Source organism: Pleurodeles waltl, chromosome 11 (assembly GCF_031143425.1).
Source record: "Pleurodeles waltl isolate 20211129_DDA chromosome 11, aPleWal1.hap1.20221129, whole genome shotgun sequence".
Classification (NCBI taxonomy): Eukaryota; Metazoa; Chordata; class Amphibia; order Caudata; family Salamandridae; genus Pleurodeles; species Pleurodeles waltl.
In genome coordinates this window covers 415,305,544-415,319,737 of record NC_090450.1, presented here as the reverse complement: position 1 = coordinate 415,319,737, position 14,194 = coordinate 415,305,544, and the positions used below count along the sequence as shown (strand labels likewise).

At 43.0% G+C, this 14,194-nt stretch overlaps 1 protein-coding gene across 2 annotated transcripts in view; it reads left to right on the top strand.

Annotated features, from left to right (window-relative positions):
* The window catches only part of MYO7B (myosin VIIB), a 1,466,311-nt gene that overhangs the window by 673,555 nt on the left and 778,562 nt on the right, over nt 1–14,194 (top strand). For both annotated transcript variants that reach the window (XM_069213753.1, XM_069213751.1), the window contains 2 exons: nt 3,573–3,686; nt 8,291–8,444. In XM_069213753.1, the coding sequence (XP_069069854.1) occupies nt 3,573–3,686; nt 8,291–8,444 (268 nt within the window). The remainder of the gene's footprint in view (nt 1–3,572; nt 3,687–8,290; nt 8,445–14,194) is intronic.

The following is a 14,194-nucleotide window of genomic DNA, read 5'->3' as shown; positions in this document are numbered from 1 at the left end:
AGCTAGTCCTCTTAAACTCAGATTCACACCAAACGAATGCAAAATTATTGTGAGCACTAAACAAAATCAATCCAATTTGTTTGTTTACTGCAGGTAGGGTAACACAATCGCTTCAGAAACCTTACGGATTTTTCACTGGCGGCTTTCGCTCAAGCAGCTACTCTTTCTTTCTCAGTTTCCCTGATTTGCAAGCAAAATTCGACCTGCAAATTTTACTCTCAACTGATCAGTGGGTATGTCTTGGTGCACATAGGACTCGCCAGATCTCAGTCGAAAAAATGATTTTGCTCACCTTGACTCACACTCTGACTTGTCGAACACGCCCAATCAACCTATTAAACCAGACAAATTACAATAAAAACCAAGTGTCTCATACACTTTTCAATATACAAGAACATCTTCAAACAATCATTGACAAGCTCCAAGATTCTGGGAAAATCATCCTAAGTTCTTAGGGACACATTTTTTCTCCACTTTTCATTATCAAATCTGAAAATCCAAACTTTCACCAGTTTCTCTTACCAAATCTGTGTTTTCCTTGGCTCTTGTAGGAGGCTAACCATTACCCCACTACCACCTCTGGGAAGACCTGCTATTTCTTGCTTACCATTTCTGGGGCCAAATACTCTTCTACCGATCTCTAAACTTTATGAAATGCTCTTAAGGAGACAAACCATGTACCGGGCCTTTATGATGGGCTCTTAAGTAGACCAACCATCGTACTCTGCTACCATCTCTGTTAGTGCGTCTTACCTCATTTGGTCTCTTATCTTGAATTTATAAGGGGACGCATTAGAGGTTCGATGGACCTTTTGACTGTGCTAAGAGTAGTTCCCACCATTGGCCTCAAATTTTAGTACCAATTAATAACAATATCAATCAATAGCATCAATAATCTTGGTAGTCAGTCATTTCCACACATCATGACCTCTTTGGCCATGAATAATCACACCTTTATGTAAAAGTTAGACAGTTTATTTCCCTTGATTAGCAATGCTAATATCACGTAACGTACTCTCAAAATCAAATGGTAAATGTACAAAAACAATACTGGTTGACCGAATCTTCTAAATAATCTCAATTTAATCAATGCGTGGATCACTACGCATTCTAAAGTTACAGTGCGAATCAATAGCAAGGATAACTGCGCAATAGAATTAGCATACACTTAGATTCAGCAAAGAAAATACATCAACTGTTGTCAATATTCAGCAAGCATCTTCAGTGAGTCTCCTAACTATCCTTCTAATTAGAATAGCATGTTTAGGCTTCATGCAAAACAATTTAGTCAACACAAATTTGAAAAACCATATAACTATGGCTCTATCAAAATTGCCAGATGGTACCTAAAGACAAAGGCAAATGACATTGAGATCAATTACATAACCTTATACCTTGCCTCAGTATAGTTCAGCAAGCTGCGATAGTCTTCGTCAATTGGACATCTGTACGGTCTGCAAAGCATCGAGACTCAGCAATAAAGTTCAAGATTGAAATGCCTCAGGAACGGGCATAATCAGAATGTTGCTTCCCGGCAACAGAGTTAGGAAAAATTAAGCACTTCTCCTCTCGGGACGGTTAGGAATAAGTGTGAGTTGTCTCTCTGTGCAGTTGGAAAGAATATGGATATCTCCTCTCATTACAGTTTGGCTAAGTTAGAATCCTAGGACATCTTCCCACGCTCTATTGGTCAAAGAATCGTACGTTTAGTCTAATGAAAGTAAAACCTCAAATCTAAGATATAACTAAACTGCCTTTCACATGTCGATGATTGGCTACTCTTTTCCTGTTCTCATCGTTGGGCTTGTCAGGTAGCAATTTTGTATCACCTTATACTCCAGTCAGTGCATCCATTGTTAGTTCCTGGGAACATCTCTTTTACACACATTAAATTCTACAAAGTATCAATAGCTAGTACAAATTTTTTTAGCAAGCAGGTCTCATAAGAAAGAATATTTAGCTACTAGCATTCGGACAATGCAGTGGAAAATTACAAGTCTAACTCTCTATGCAGCCATTTTATGTGATTCGTTTAAACAATGCAACTTAACATGAGACCGTGCAACTAGGCACAAGACCTCGCTAATTTAAGGCCTATGATTAATAGAACAAATACATAATACATGACCCTTAATATGACATACTTCCACATTCATCTAAACATGAGCATGACATTTCATAATAATAAGCATTTAATAAAGACACTTCGTAATTATTGAAGGTCACTTAAATAGGCACATTTTCAAAATCGGGTATTATCTATTTTAATTCATTTTCTATGCAGATTTAACATTCAGAATACATGATTAATTATTAGTAAAATTCAGCGTGAACAGACTCAGTGTGTGCCATAGATCTATGAGAAGTGTTTTTCCACTGGCAGATAGTGCAGAATGGCCAAACAACTCCAGTGTGCATTGTGCCTACTGGCCTTTATAAGTTAGGGGTTCTTAAGTGAGACCTGAAGATTGCGGCAAGGGCATTCACTGAGAGGAAAGGCATTTGGGCCATTTTTACAAGAAAAATAATTTTAGTTTGACCATCTCTAAACGAATAGCTAATAAAGAGCAGTAGCTATCAGAAAGTACTTAAAGACTTTCATGTGACATGGAACATTCTTCATAATCTCAGACTTCACATAATTTTCAACAATTCTGCAACGTGCCCAGTATAGTTGATTCATTACCTTGCAGCGCTAAGAGAGAAACTGAGCCAACGTGAATTGCTTGAAGGAGAGACAATTAACTCTGACAGTGTGAAGTTTGCAAACCTTAACATGATGAAACCAGTCCATTCTTTTTTTTCAAAACCCAACTGCTCCAGTGAGAGACCCCTAAACGTGTTTGGGCTCTATTACATATCCGAAACATTGGAAATTAGCTGTTTGTTAATTGTGGCTCCACCTGTGAGGGTTTAGAAAATTCATGCTCCGCTGGATTGTTTTTTTTTTTTAATAGTAACTTGTTGCCAGAAATTCAACATAAGCTTTGCAGGGAAACATAGGGTCCATTGTGAAAGAGACAGGGCAGATACTCCTGCTGGGCTGCGAAGAGTCTTTAGTGTGATTTGCCGAGAATCTACGTGGATATCAGCCCACACCAGGGGCGTAACAGATGCCGCCAGGCTTACCCATACCAGCCTAACTAGGGGCACACACAGACCAAACAAATAGAAGGTTTGTGTGAGGCTGGGATCACCATGTACGTTCTGTATGAACTGAGTTTCATCAGCTGCAGACTAGGAGAAAGAGTCAGCACAGCTTGTTTAAAGTGCCATGCTCTTTATCATGTCCATGTAGCTGAGCTATTTGTCTGATTTATATTCTTTTTAAAGAAGGAAATGAACAGGTTTCTTAAGCTAAAAACCTCTTGGGATTTTTCCATGATTGGCTGTGTTAAACAACACAGACATACTCCTTTCAATCAAAAAATATTATAAATACATTGTTTTGCTGTTCAGAGCTTGTGCACACAGGTGAGTATATTCATTGTTTCTGAATTCATTGGAGTCCCGTGATGAAACAGCTGGTTACAAGTAATGTCTTCTTTCATATTGTGTTTACCTCTCACCAGGCCCTAGAGGAAAGAAATTATCACATATTTTACTGTCTGCTCCTCGGGATGAGTAAAGACCAGAAGGAGAAATTAAATCTGGGAACTCCTGCAGAATACAACTGCCTCACTATGGTAAGACATAACAGGACAAGTAGAGCACAGAGCCGCCACTCTTGGTGAGTAGTTTACTCTTGTTCACTGTGGTATATGAAATGCAACCCTTCACTAAAGTAAGGCATTGCTCATCAAGTAATACTTTCCTTGATATGGCAAGTCATTTCTTGGCAAGGTTCATGTCATGGACTAAACGTGTACTAGGAATGACATGCCATGTACTGCAGGATTTTTCTGAATTTGCAAAGCATCGAGTAGTAGTTTTGGAAGAACTTTTGATTTGAAGAAGCTTTTGGTAATAGATATGTACACTGCAAAGCACAAAGCTTCATAAAATCCACTGTACTTAAAACACAACTTGGTCTTCTTTGCAAATTGCAAAGTCGTTGAAGTCTTTTTTTTATGGAGAAGGGATATAAAAGGGAACAATGTCTTATAGGGGGACTACATTGAAGCCACGCTTCAGGTCTGTCGCATCCACACCTTTGCCTCAAAGCATTGCTCACATTTGTTTCCCCCACTGATCCCCTGGCCAGTTCATTGCACATTCACACTAGGTACTGTGTGGATTTACCAATGGAGAGGGAATTGAAAATCCTGGATCATTGCCACACTGCCTCTCAGAGCTAATGGTAGCACTGGGTAGTAAGGTGGAAACCTGGGATCGAATTCAATGCAGCCTAGTTCGGGGAGACATCTGGCTGCAGGGCAAAAGGTTTAACTTTACCTTATTAATGTCAGGTGGCACCAGGAAATGTATCTAAGTGAAACAAAGGATACCGTTGTTTGACTGCCCAACTTCATAGGCAAAGTTAAAAATTTACATATGCATACTTTTGACTAAAATGGTGGCTTTCAAACAAAGCAGATTTCTACAAAATGTATCAAACATGTTAAGATTGCACATATGACAATGAGTCTTTGGTATCTTCACATAGTTTTATCCTGCTAAACTGTACCTGTCGTCATTGAATGATTGGTGCCTTACACAAATGTCCCCTGCTAAACTGTACAGCAGAGGGTGATGTAGCATGCCTTGAAGTGGAACACCCAAAGAAGAGCAAAATTACGAGTGAATACTTTGCACCTGGCTGCTGTCCTTGTTTTGCAAGTAGCACTTACTTGGGGTACAAAAGGTTGGTCTTGACAGAATGGTTACCTCTGCAGTGTAAAGGTGACCACTGTCTCCATTTCCGCTCTTCCCCAGATTCTACATCTAAAGTAAAAGGAGAGTTTGGGAAGGAATAAATAGACAGACCATTGTTTAAAGGCCACTCCAATATCCAAAGGCAGTCCTGTCTCCAGCAGTATGCTTTGCTAATCTAGAAGCTTTGACCCATTCTCCATCTTGTGATATACTTTAACAGAGGCAATCCAAAATGAATCCCACCGGTCTTAAACATTGACCTATTTGCCTTTCAGTTCTATTACCAGTGACTTTGTACTCTCAGCACTCACATACCACTTACAGAGGATGTCAGGGCGAAGACCAGGTAAAAAGCAGGTAGGTTACCTGCTTTTTACTACAAGCAGAGAAAACACCCTGCTTGCTCTGTTGATTCAAAAACGCTATGTTGACACAACTCCTAAGCATCTATAAGCGGGCACATGAATAGTAGTCCCTTGTAGTAAGGAGGGTATGTGCTAGCACACCCCTCTAGACTTTAGAACCCTGCTCTCTGTCACAATACCTTTACTCGTTCCAAGCCTAAATGTGCTTGTATGGTTGTTGTGAACACTTAGTGAAAAAATCATTATTACTTTGAAAACTCACATATCCGTAATTCAGGGCTTGGCTACTGGCTTGCAAAGCCATGCAGGGAGCATACCGATTCCAATTTCAGCCTTCCTGACTACATGAAAAAGGCCTTTTTTGTTCTGATCATTGATGGTATTGACACCTCCATTTAAATTGGTGTGTGGTTTTGACTCCAGGGACCCTGTGGCTCTGCCAATGGCCATGGCTGTCACTTTGCATCACCACTATTTTATCTCTTCCACTTGGGTCTAGAGAGATGTCTAGGCAATGGTTATGGAATGCCTTTATACATTGAGTGGCTATTCAGAAACAAAGCTGACTCCTCCCTGGAGCGCTTCAAGATGAGCCCAGCCATGGAATGCTCGCTGGGTCTGGCCTCCCTAGCATAGCAGTTCCACCTTAAGAATGTTTTTCATCTGCTCCAAGGCACAACTGCTCTATAAGTGGCAAACTTTGCATTCAACACAGATACCTGATCATCTGTTCTGCTCTTTTCGAGGCAGGGGTGCATCTAAGGGATGTAGTCAGCATCATTAGCTGCTCTACTTCCCACCATATTCTGCTGCGTCTGCTGGTTTTGCTGCCTCAAAACCTACCTGACTTCCCCATCCCTGATCACCAGTTTCTCCTGGGTGAAGGGTCTCCCATTTATCTAGCAATTTGCAGGTGAGCATGGCAGATTGCTGGGTAATTCAGCTTATCTACAAGGGCTAGGCCCCTCCCTTATGGCCCCTCCCTCTGGATTGTCTTCTCTCTACTTTTTGGTGCAAACGATATACAGGGGACACAGACACATCCTGTACCTTCACATAATTTTTTTATTTGTCAGAACAGTTTCAATATGCAGTGACTGAGCCATGTTTTGTGATCCTCAATGCATGGGAGTAAGGGTCCCCAGGACTCCAGGATTGGTACTTTTTTCTGCCAATCCTTCCTGCTTACAGACCTTACCTAAGATTCAACAGTGGGTCTCAGTAATATCAGTTACAGCGTTGCTGATTGGACTGACAACTGCCCTTTGGGTATTTACCATGGTGCTGATTGTGGTAGAGGCTTCACTCTTGAGGTCAGAAGTCCCTGTATTTCTGTTCTTTGACAACTGGCAAATGAAGGCCAGGGCTCCCTTTCTGGTTATGGAACATCTTCAACACACCATGATCCTGCTGCACAGCTTGTGCTTCATGATCAGCAGCTAGTAGTCCCATTACATCTACTTTCAGACCGTCAGAGATGTGATGTGAGACACGACTAGTATATAGACTTTTTCTCCTTCTTAGAGGATTGATTATATCTTGTATATTATCTTGAAGCTTCTTGCTGCTGACTCAGATTGCAGTCCTGTAAGTCTTGGTTCTGATGGTATCATGCATACAATTGGTGACACACACTTGAGGGCACGTTAGGTCCCATCAGTGGTGCCTGAGGAAACATGAGCTTCTTCACCAGGGGAGCCTCTTACTTCTGGTGCTAAGCTATGTTTATGTCATCTTGGTGGATGTACCCCTATAACCTGCTTGTGGGTCATCTTATCAGTCTGTCTCAGTTGGAGGCTACTTGCATATGTCTCCTCATTAGGTTGGGGTGCCAAGCTGGGCAATATCGCAACAAAGGCCTGTGTCCAAGTAGGAGAAGTGCCCACACATAAAGGTGTTAGAGCTGCAATGGTCCATCCTGCCCCGAAGGCTTTCCTCCCTTCCATCTCAGGGAGCGCCATTCAGGTTTTGTCAAACACAACCATCATCATTCATTATAACCACAGACCGAGTGATGTGGAGTCTTTGACCATGTGGTGGGAGGCAATATGACTGTGGAGATAGGTCAAGCAATGAGGAAACTTCCCAGGGGCTACCCAGTTTATGGTCCTTCTCAACATGAGAGTCAATGCTTTGAGCCAAGTGGGAACCTCCTCCTGAAGTGATAGACATAATCTTCTCTGTATTTGGATTTCCTTGCAGGATCTCTTTGACATGGCCCATAACAGGAAGTGACCTCTGTTTTGTGCCATACAGTTTCCTCTGAAAGGTTTTCTGAGGTTGCCTTCATGTTCATTTCATCCCATTTTTGTCAAAAGTCCTACAGAATGTGCAAACGAATCAAACGCAGCTGATCCTGAACTCACCAAACTGGGTGAGGAGGATTTTGTTTAACAGAATGCTGCAACTAAGCACTTGGGTCCCTCTTTGCCTTCCACTTGTGATGGAGGCAGGCTGTTGCGTATGATTCAGGAACATGCCTGGTTCATGAAAAACCCACCTTTCCATAGAATATTCCCATTACATTCCCAGGTCTGTAGAATGCTCTTCTTTTGCAACCTCCTACCGAAGTTGAGACAGCCCATTCAGTCTAAAGCCCACAGGCCATAAAGTAGCCCTGGAGGATGCATCTGGCACAGAGACTACAAAAGGATGGAAAGCAAAACATAACATTAGAATGCTATTTCAAGTTGCTTTAGAGTTCTATGACTTCATACAGGAACCGCTCGGTGAGCCTCCAGAACACCACGGCAAACTTAATTACACATATAGCCCTTTGCAGTGTTAGCAATATAAGACTGTTTCAGTGTCATAGCCTGGCTCCAGAAGGTGGTCGGAAATTCTTTTTTTTCTTTTGTGTTTTCAGTTTGCACCTACAGGCCTATTCCTTTTAGAAGTAATAGTTCTGATTGGACATTGAGTTCTGTAATTAGTGTGGCATTATGTTTCTGACATCTGAACCCAATGCCACCTCCTCGAGTATGCTGTGACTTCTCAACCTACCGAGAAGCAGACATCAAGTGTATAAAGTGACTGGAGAATGCTAGAATGTCTGTACTTGTTCATGCTTGGGATTTGTGTTAACAAAACTTATGTCTCCTTGACTGCAGGGTGGCTGCACTTCATGTGAGGGTCGTAATGATGCCAAGGATTATATATATATTCGCTCAGCTATGAAGGTCCTTTTGTTTTCAGAATCTGAGCAATGGGAGATAAGCCAACTGCTGGCATCTATTCTACACTTAGGGAATGTGAAATTTCAAGGTAAAGACAAATATATTTTTTGTCATTCTGCGTTTGTGTCTCTGGCATTTCTACCTCTCACTGCTATTATTCTGTTGTATTGCAATTTCATTATTACATTGCAAACTACCGCTTACAAGCATTTAAATTGCTTTATGGTGGGTAGCACGCTCCTCTGGAACCCAAACTTTGTGGTAGTTGAGTGGTTAATGGTTATATTAGTTACTGGCCATTGTTGGTTATTGGGATTAGTCTTGTGCACTTAAGGAACCATTATATGCAGTTATTCCAGTTTCTTCATGGTAGATTAAAATAGTAGGAGGTGGGTGTGATCATTAGATGAGTTCAAACCAATGGTTGGTGGAGTGAATGTAATAGACTATAGGAGATTAGTCGTTGTTAGCTTGCAGGGATATGTTTTGAAAGAAGTAGAGGTTGTGATATTATGTTTGTTTAAATGTACATCTATTCTGTCTGAATGTTAAAAGCATTAACTATCTTTGTATTTCCAATGTTTCATTTTGACTTGTGAGTGATAAACTGTCCTCCTTGTGCCTCCTGTCGAGAAAGCTCCACTGCCATTGTCACCCTGAAGGTTAACCAAGGAGAGATTGCTCTCTCAGCAGGTGACTCACAGGTGCCCCACTGATGTGCACAGAGAGTGAGAGAGAGGGAGCGAAAGAGACGGAAAAGGCAGAGTTAGAGCAAGAGACAGAGAAGAAGAGAGTACATTTTTTGAGACTCATCGAGGACTCAGATAGGACTGGAAACCAGGAAAGGGGAAAAGGTGATCAGTCCCGCATTCAGGGAGGATAGTACCCTGACGATTTCATTTGAGTTACACCCTGGACTATATGTTCTGCTTTTCATGCTGTACAAAGAGGATATCTGTTTGTTGGAAATGGCCCTTTCAACAGGGTCACCCCCAAATGTTTTGTCTTCCTCCTCTTACTTTTTGCTGGATTTTAGCTTGTTGGCCTTAGGACTCTGTGCACTTTACCACTGCTAACCTCTGCTAAAGTGCTTGTGCTCACTCCCCTCAACATGGTTGATTGACATTCACCTGATTAGTATACTTAATTTACATGTAAGTCTCTTGTAGACTGGTATACCAGATACCCAGTGTCTGTAAATTAAATGTTACCAGTGGGCCGCAGCACTTCTTGTGCAGCCCACTTAAGTAGCATCTTAAAGCATGTCCCATACCTGCCATTCCAACCAAAAGGCAGTGTCTCACTGCCATGTCAACTTGGCATTTAAAACCCCTTGTCAAACCTTAAACTCCTCTTTTATTACACATAAATCACCCTTATGGTAGGCACTAGGTAGCCCATATGGCAGGATGCTGTGTAATTAAAAGATAGGACATGCACTTTTTAGTTACATGTTCAAGTATCGTCCTGCTCTCCTTTAGGGCTTCAGATTCAAGGATATACATCTTCATCGGAAACTAAGGGTAGGACATTCAGCGTTCTCAAATGGGCGACCTGCCCAGCCCCTCCTCCCCACCAAGCCAATCTTGAGAAAGCACCTCCATTGGTGATTCTAGTAGTAACATCATTGCCAAAGGAGGCATGTCCCGGACTATCTCTCTGGGAACCTTCAAATGCGCCGACAAATGCCCTTCATCAAATACGCCCCTTGTTGTTACAGCAAACTTTGACAAAAGATCTTGCCACGTCCAACTGTCCCAGAACTTAGCAAGTCAAGAAAAGCTCAGGGAGTGGGCGCAGGAGAGCGACTTCACATCGACAGTGCCAACAACTTTTGAGCCTACCAGACCTCAAAGCATGTCCAGCCATATGACGCTCCAGTCGCAGGTAGCCCCTACGAGACCTCTGTTGATCCTGCACAACAGTGATCCAAGCTCTACAGTAACTTTGCTGCACCTGGAATATAGATCAAGAGGCACATTTGACCTGCTGAACTGTGGGAACATTCTATGGTTGTTAGGACAGCTTCCCGAAACCGCAAATCTTAGCTCGGTGGATATGGTCTCAGTGGCATTTATCCCACCCTTGGCACCCCAGACGAATGAAGTAACCAAATTGACCTGGACCTCAGCAGAGGTAGCAGAGCAAGTGCTCGGAGTAGGTACTACGCTCAGGAGCTGGGGGATACACAAAACCCCTGCAGTACACCCTGCTTATCCACATCCTCTATTAAATTGACAGAGTGCTAGAGGGTCTCAACCATCACCTAGTGCTTCCAACAAGACCTCATGAAATTTAAGGAACTCTCACAGCACAGCACAGCCTAGTACAGCACCTCTATCCCGCTCTGGGGCATTATCCTTCTCTAACGGCTGGAGCTGGTTACCCAGTACCCTGAACACAGGATCAAGGCAATCATGATGGGACAGGTCAAATACCAGCAACGAAGACAGCAAGTCTAATTTTGAAATATGTTCCTGGAATATTAATGGGCTATAGGACAAATTAGACAACAAGTGCCTGTTCAGCTATCTAACGTCATTCCAGATAATAATGTTGCAAGAGACTTGGACAGAATCCCCACCTACAATCGCAGGATTTGTGAGTTAACATGTCCCGGCAACAACAAGGGCTCGTTTTGGGCGCTTGAGGGGTGGACTCATCACATATCTCAGTTCAACAATGAAGGGGCACCACCACACGTCCCCAGTTATGTGCAGAAATCTGTTGACAGTTCTTCTTACTGTGACACAAGGTTCCTCTACCCTCCATCTAGCCCTAATGAACATCTATATCCCACCGGGAAAAACTTGCAAACCAGAAGCTGCACGTCTGCTGAAAGAGAATATTGAAGGACTAGTCAATAACGTTCCATGTCCCCAAGTGATCCTAAGGGGTGATTTCAACATGAACATGCTGGGATCCGAGCTTTCTTATGGAAGTCACTTTGGCGCAGAACTTTCTTTGGCAGATACCAGACCAAGTTCTATCTGGAATTTGCAATGGGAACAAACTACGAAAACAACTCATAAAAGATCTTGAAGCAATTTGACTCCGATCTGCCAATGGCCGGTACAGTACGGATCAACCCCCCTCATTTAAATTTTTTAATCAAAAGGCACGATTGACAATAGACTATACAATCTTATCCCGTCTCTGTTCGGCCGAATTTTGAAATTGCAGGTAACAAGCAGAGGGGAGAGCGACGAATTGCCGCAAGAGCTGCATTCACCCAGCTGAACATCATGACCCTTCGGATGCCTTGTAGCGAGCGACATATATAACTAATGGGAGGCAAATTAAGTGGTCCTCCAAGACCACTCCTGCGCTGGCAGAGACACCCAAGCAAATATGGTCCCTTAAATTGAACCTCGCAGACCCTGAACAAATGCCACAAACAGCCTGGGACGAGTTTGTAGTAGAGCTTCTGGCATCCTACCAGCAGCAGTTTCAAGGAACAAGAACCCACAGCTTACAAAGCCCTTCATTGGGAAGGCATACAAAAAAGCTTAAACTGAACTTAAATTCCTCCCTTTGCCGTCTTCAGAAAGAACAAAGAAATTAGACCCTGAGAGCACTGGTATCTACCTCCAGACAGGCCTATAGCGGTCATCTATGGACACATCAAAGAGACAAGGCAACCGAGCTAGCAGTAAAACTCCTGCAATCATCAAAGACAAATAGACGTGCGCAGTTTTGGAGGTCTATAAACAGCCTAAGCTCTGCAACACACACACACACACCCCATGATTAGTATCTCTGAGTCCATCTGGTTTCAGTATCTCTCATGCTATTTTGGCCTTTCAACTAAGAGCCCAATAGGTGAGGAAGCCTGCCCCCAGGCAAAGGCAGCAACCTCTACCTTCACCGGCTCTCCAAAACAACAATGCAGCTGCTTTTCGGTTCCCTCAGAAACAGCGAGGATGAGAATTATTAAGTGCCAGAATAAGGGGGCACCGGGACCCAATGGTATCCCTGCTGCCCTGTACAAAGAGGACCCAGATTTTTGGGCAAAACACCTCTAGACTACAGTTGCATTCTTGCTACCAACATCATCCCGCAAGCATGGAGAGGCTCAACCATCACCCCTATCTTTAAAGGGGTGCGACTAACGACCCAGCAAATTACTGATTAATTGCACTTCTAGATGTCAAATCAAAAATCTTTGCAGGGATTCTCTTGGAGGAGCTTGAAACCTGGGCTAATGTCAATAACCTTATCCCGTTTAATGGATTCTCAAAAAGGGTGGGCACAACTGCCAATCTTATGGCTGTTGCACATTTATTTGACCAATGCCAACTTGCTAAGAAGTCCCTCTTTCTTTCATTTATAGACTACAAACTGCATTTGACTTGCAAGTTGTGGCATTCCCTCCCATTTGTTGAAAGCAATAGTCCTCCACACAGATACCTGGGTGAGGGTCAAATTGGGTGGTGGGACGCACCTCTCCAGGAAAATTTCCACTCTTCAGGGTCTGCGCCAGGGATGTGTAATTGCACCTCTTCTTTTTAATCTATTTTTGGCTGACTTAACGGCAGAACTGGACTAGGTGAACTCGCATCCACCAAGGTTGGGGCAAACTGCCATAACAAGCTTGATGTACACCAATGACCTCATCCTTTTCAGTCACACTAGAATAGACCTGCAGCGGCTACTTAACGCAACAGCTGAATTCTCTGGAAAAAATGCTCTCCTCATTAATTTGAATAAATACAAAATCATGCCCTTTAAGACGACTGTGCTGCTGCGATATCAGTGGTACTTGGGTAACAACAAGGTTGAAACAGTGCGCAAATATAAATACCTAGGGGTTCTTCTTAACAGCAATGGCTCCTTCAAACCCCATCTGGAGTCCCTTAGTCGGAAATCCATCTTGCTTGCATTCGCATTCAGCAGTGTCAAAAAAGCAACTTGTTATTCAACCTATCTGTCGTTATTAAAGGTCGTCCAAGCCAAATTTATACCAACAATTACATATGGCAGCAAAGTTCAAAGAGGCCTTGGCGACGAGCACTTGGACAAAATGTTCACTAAGCTTTTCAAGACATTGTTCAGCTTGCACAATTATGTTTTCCCGGTCCAAGTCCGCCTAGAATCCGGCCTGGTTAGGCAGTCTTTAGCAAGGAAAGGGGCATTTATCAATCTAAGCCATAAACTTAAGGTAGCAAGAGAAGCCTCCCTAGGTTCTCTTATTTGGGTGGAAATAACTTCGGACCAAACCTGCGCCTTCCGTCTCTACCTCAAGATCTCCTTGACAACATTGGGCCTGGTAGATCAACTACCTCAACTCAGCTCATACCAGCTTGCCAAACGTGCAATGAAAGTAAGCGTCAAGTCTCTCTCACATCTTCAGGATAAAGAGGCTTTATCGAAACAAAGCCATGCCTGGCTGGTTGTGTCATCATACGGCTCTCTAACCCCACAACTCAATCTGGGAGCAGCAGTTAATCCATGGATTAAAGCAGCCTTTATGAAATACCGGATGGGCTGCCTTCCAACATATGCCCACCTCCCTAGGTGGATGAGAGTCAATACGCCGGACATCTGACGACAATGTGGGCTGGCTCCAGAAACACTGATCCATCACATATGCCTATGCAATTCACTACAACAGATCGTAATAGGCTCCTACGACCAGTTTGGCTTCAAAGGGGGCTGCGCAGATGCAGACCGGCGATCTTGGCAGGCTTTAAAGGGGACGACGTACAGCTCAGCTGCAGACTGGCTAAACTCTTGAGTAAATTAGGGCGCCTTCTTCAAGAGATAAACAAGCAAGACAAGCATGCGCAGCCAGCCTGCAAGCAACTTTGTACTACTCCGTAATTCAGCTGGACATTT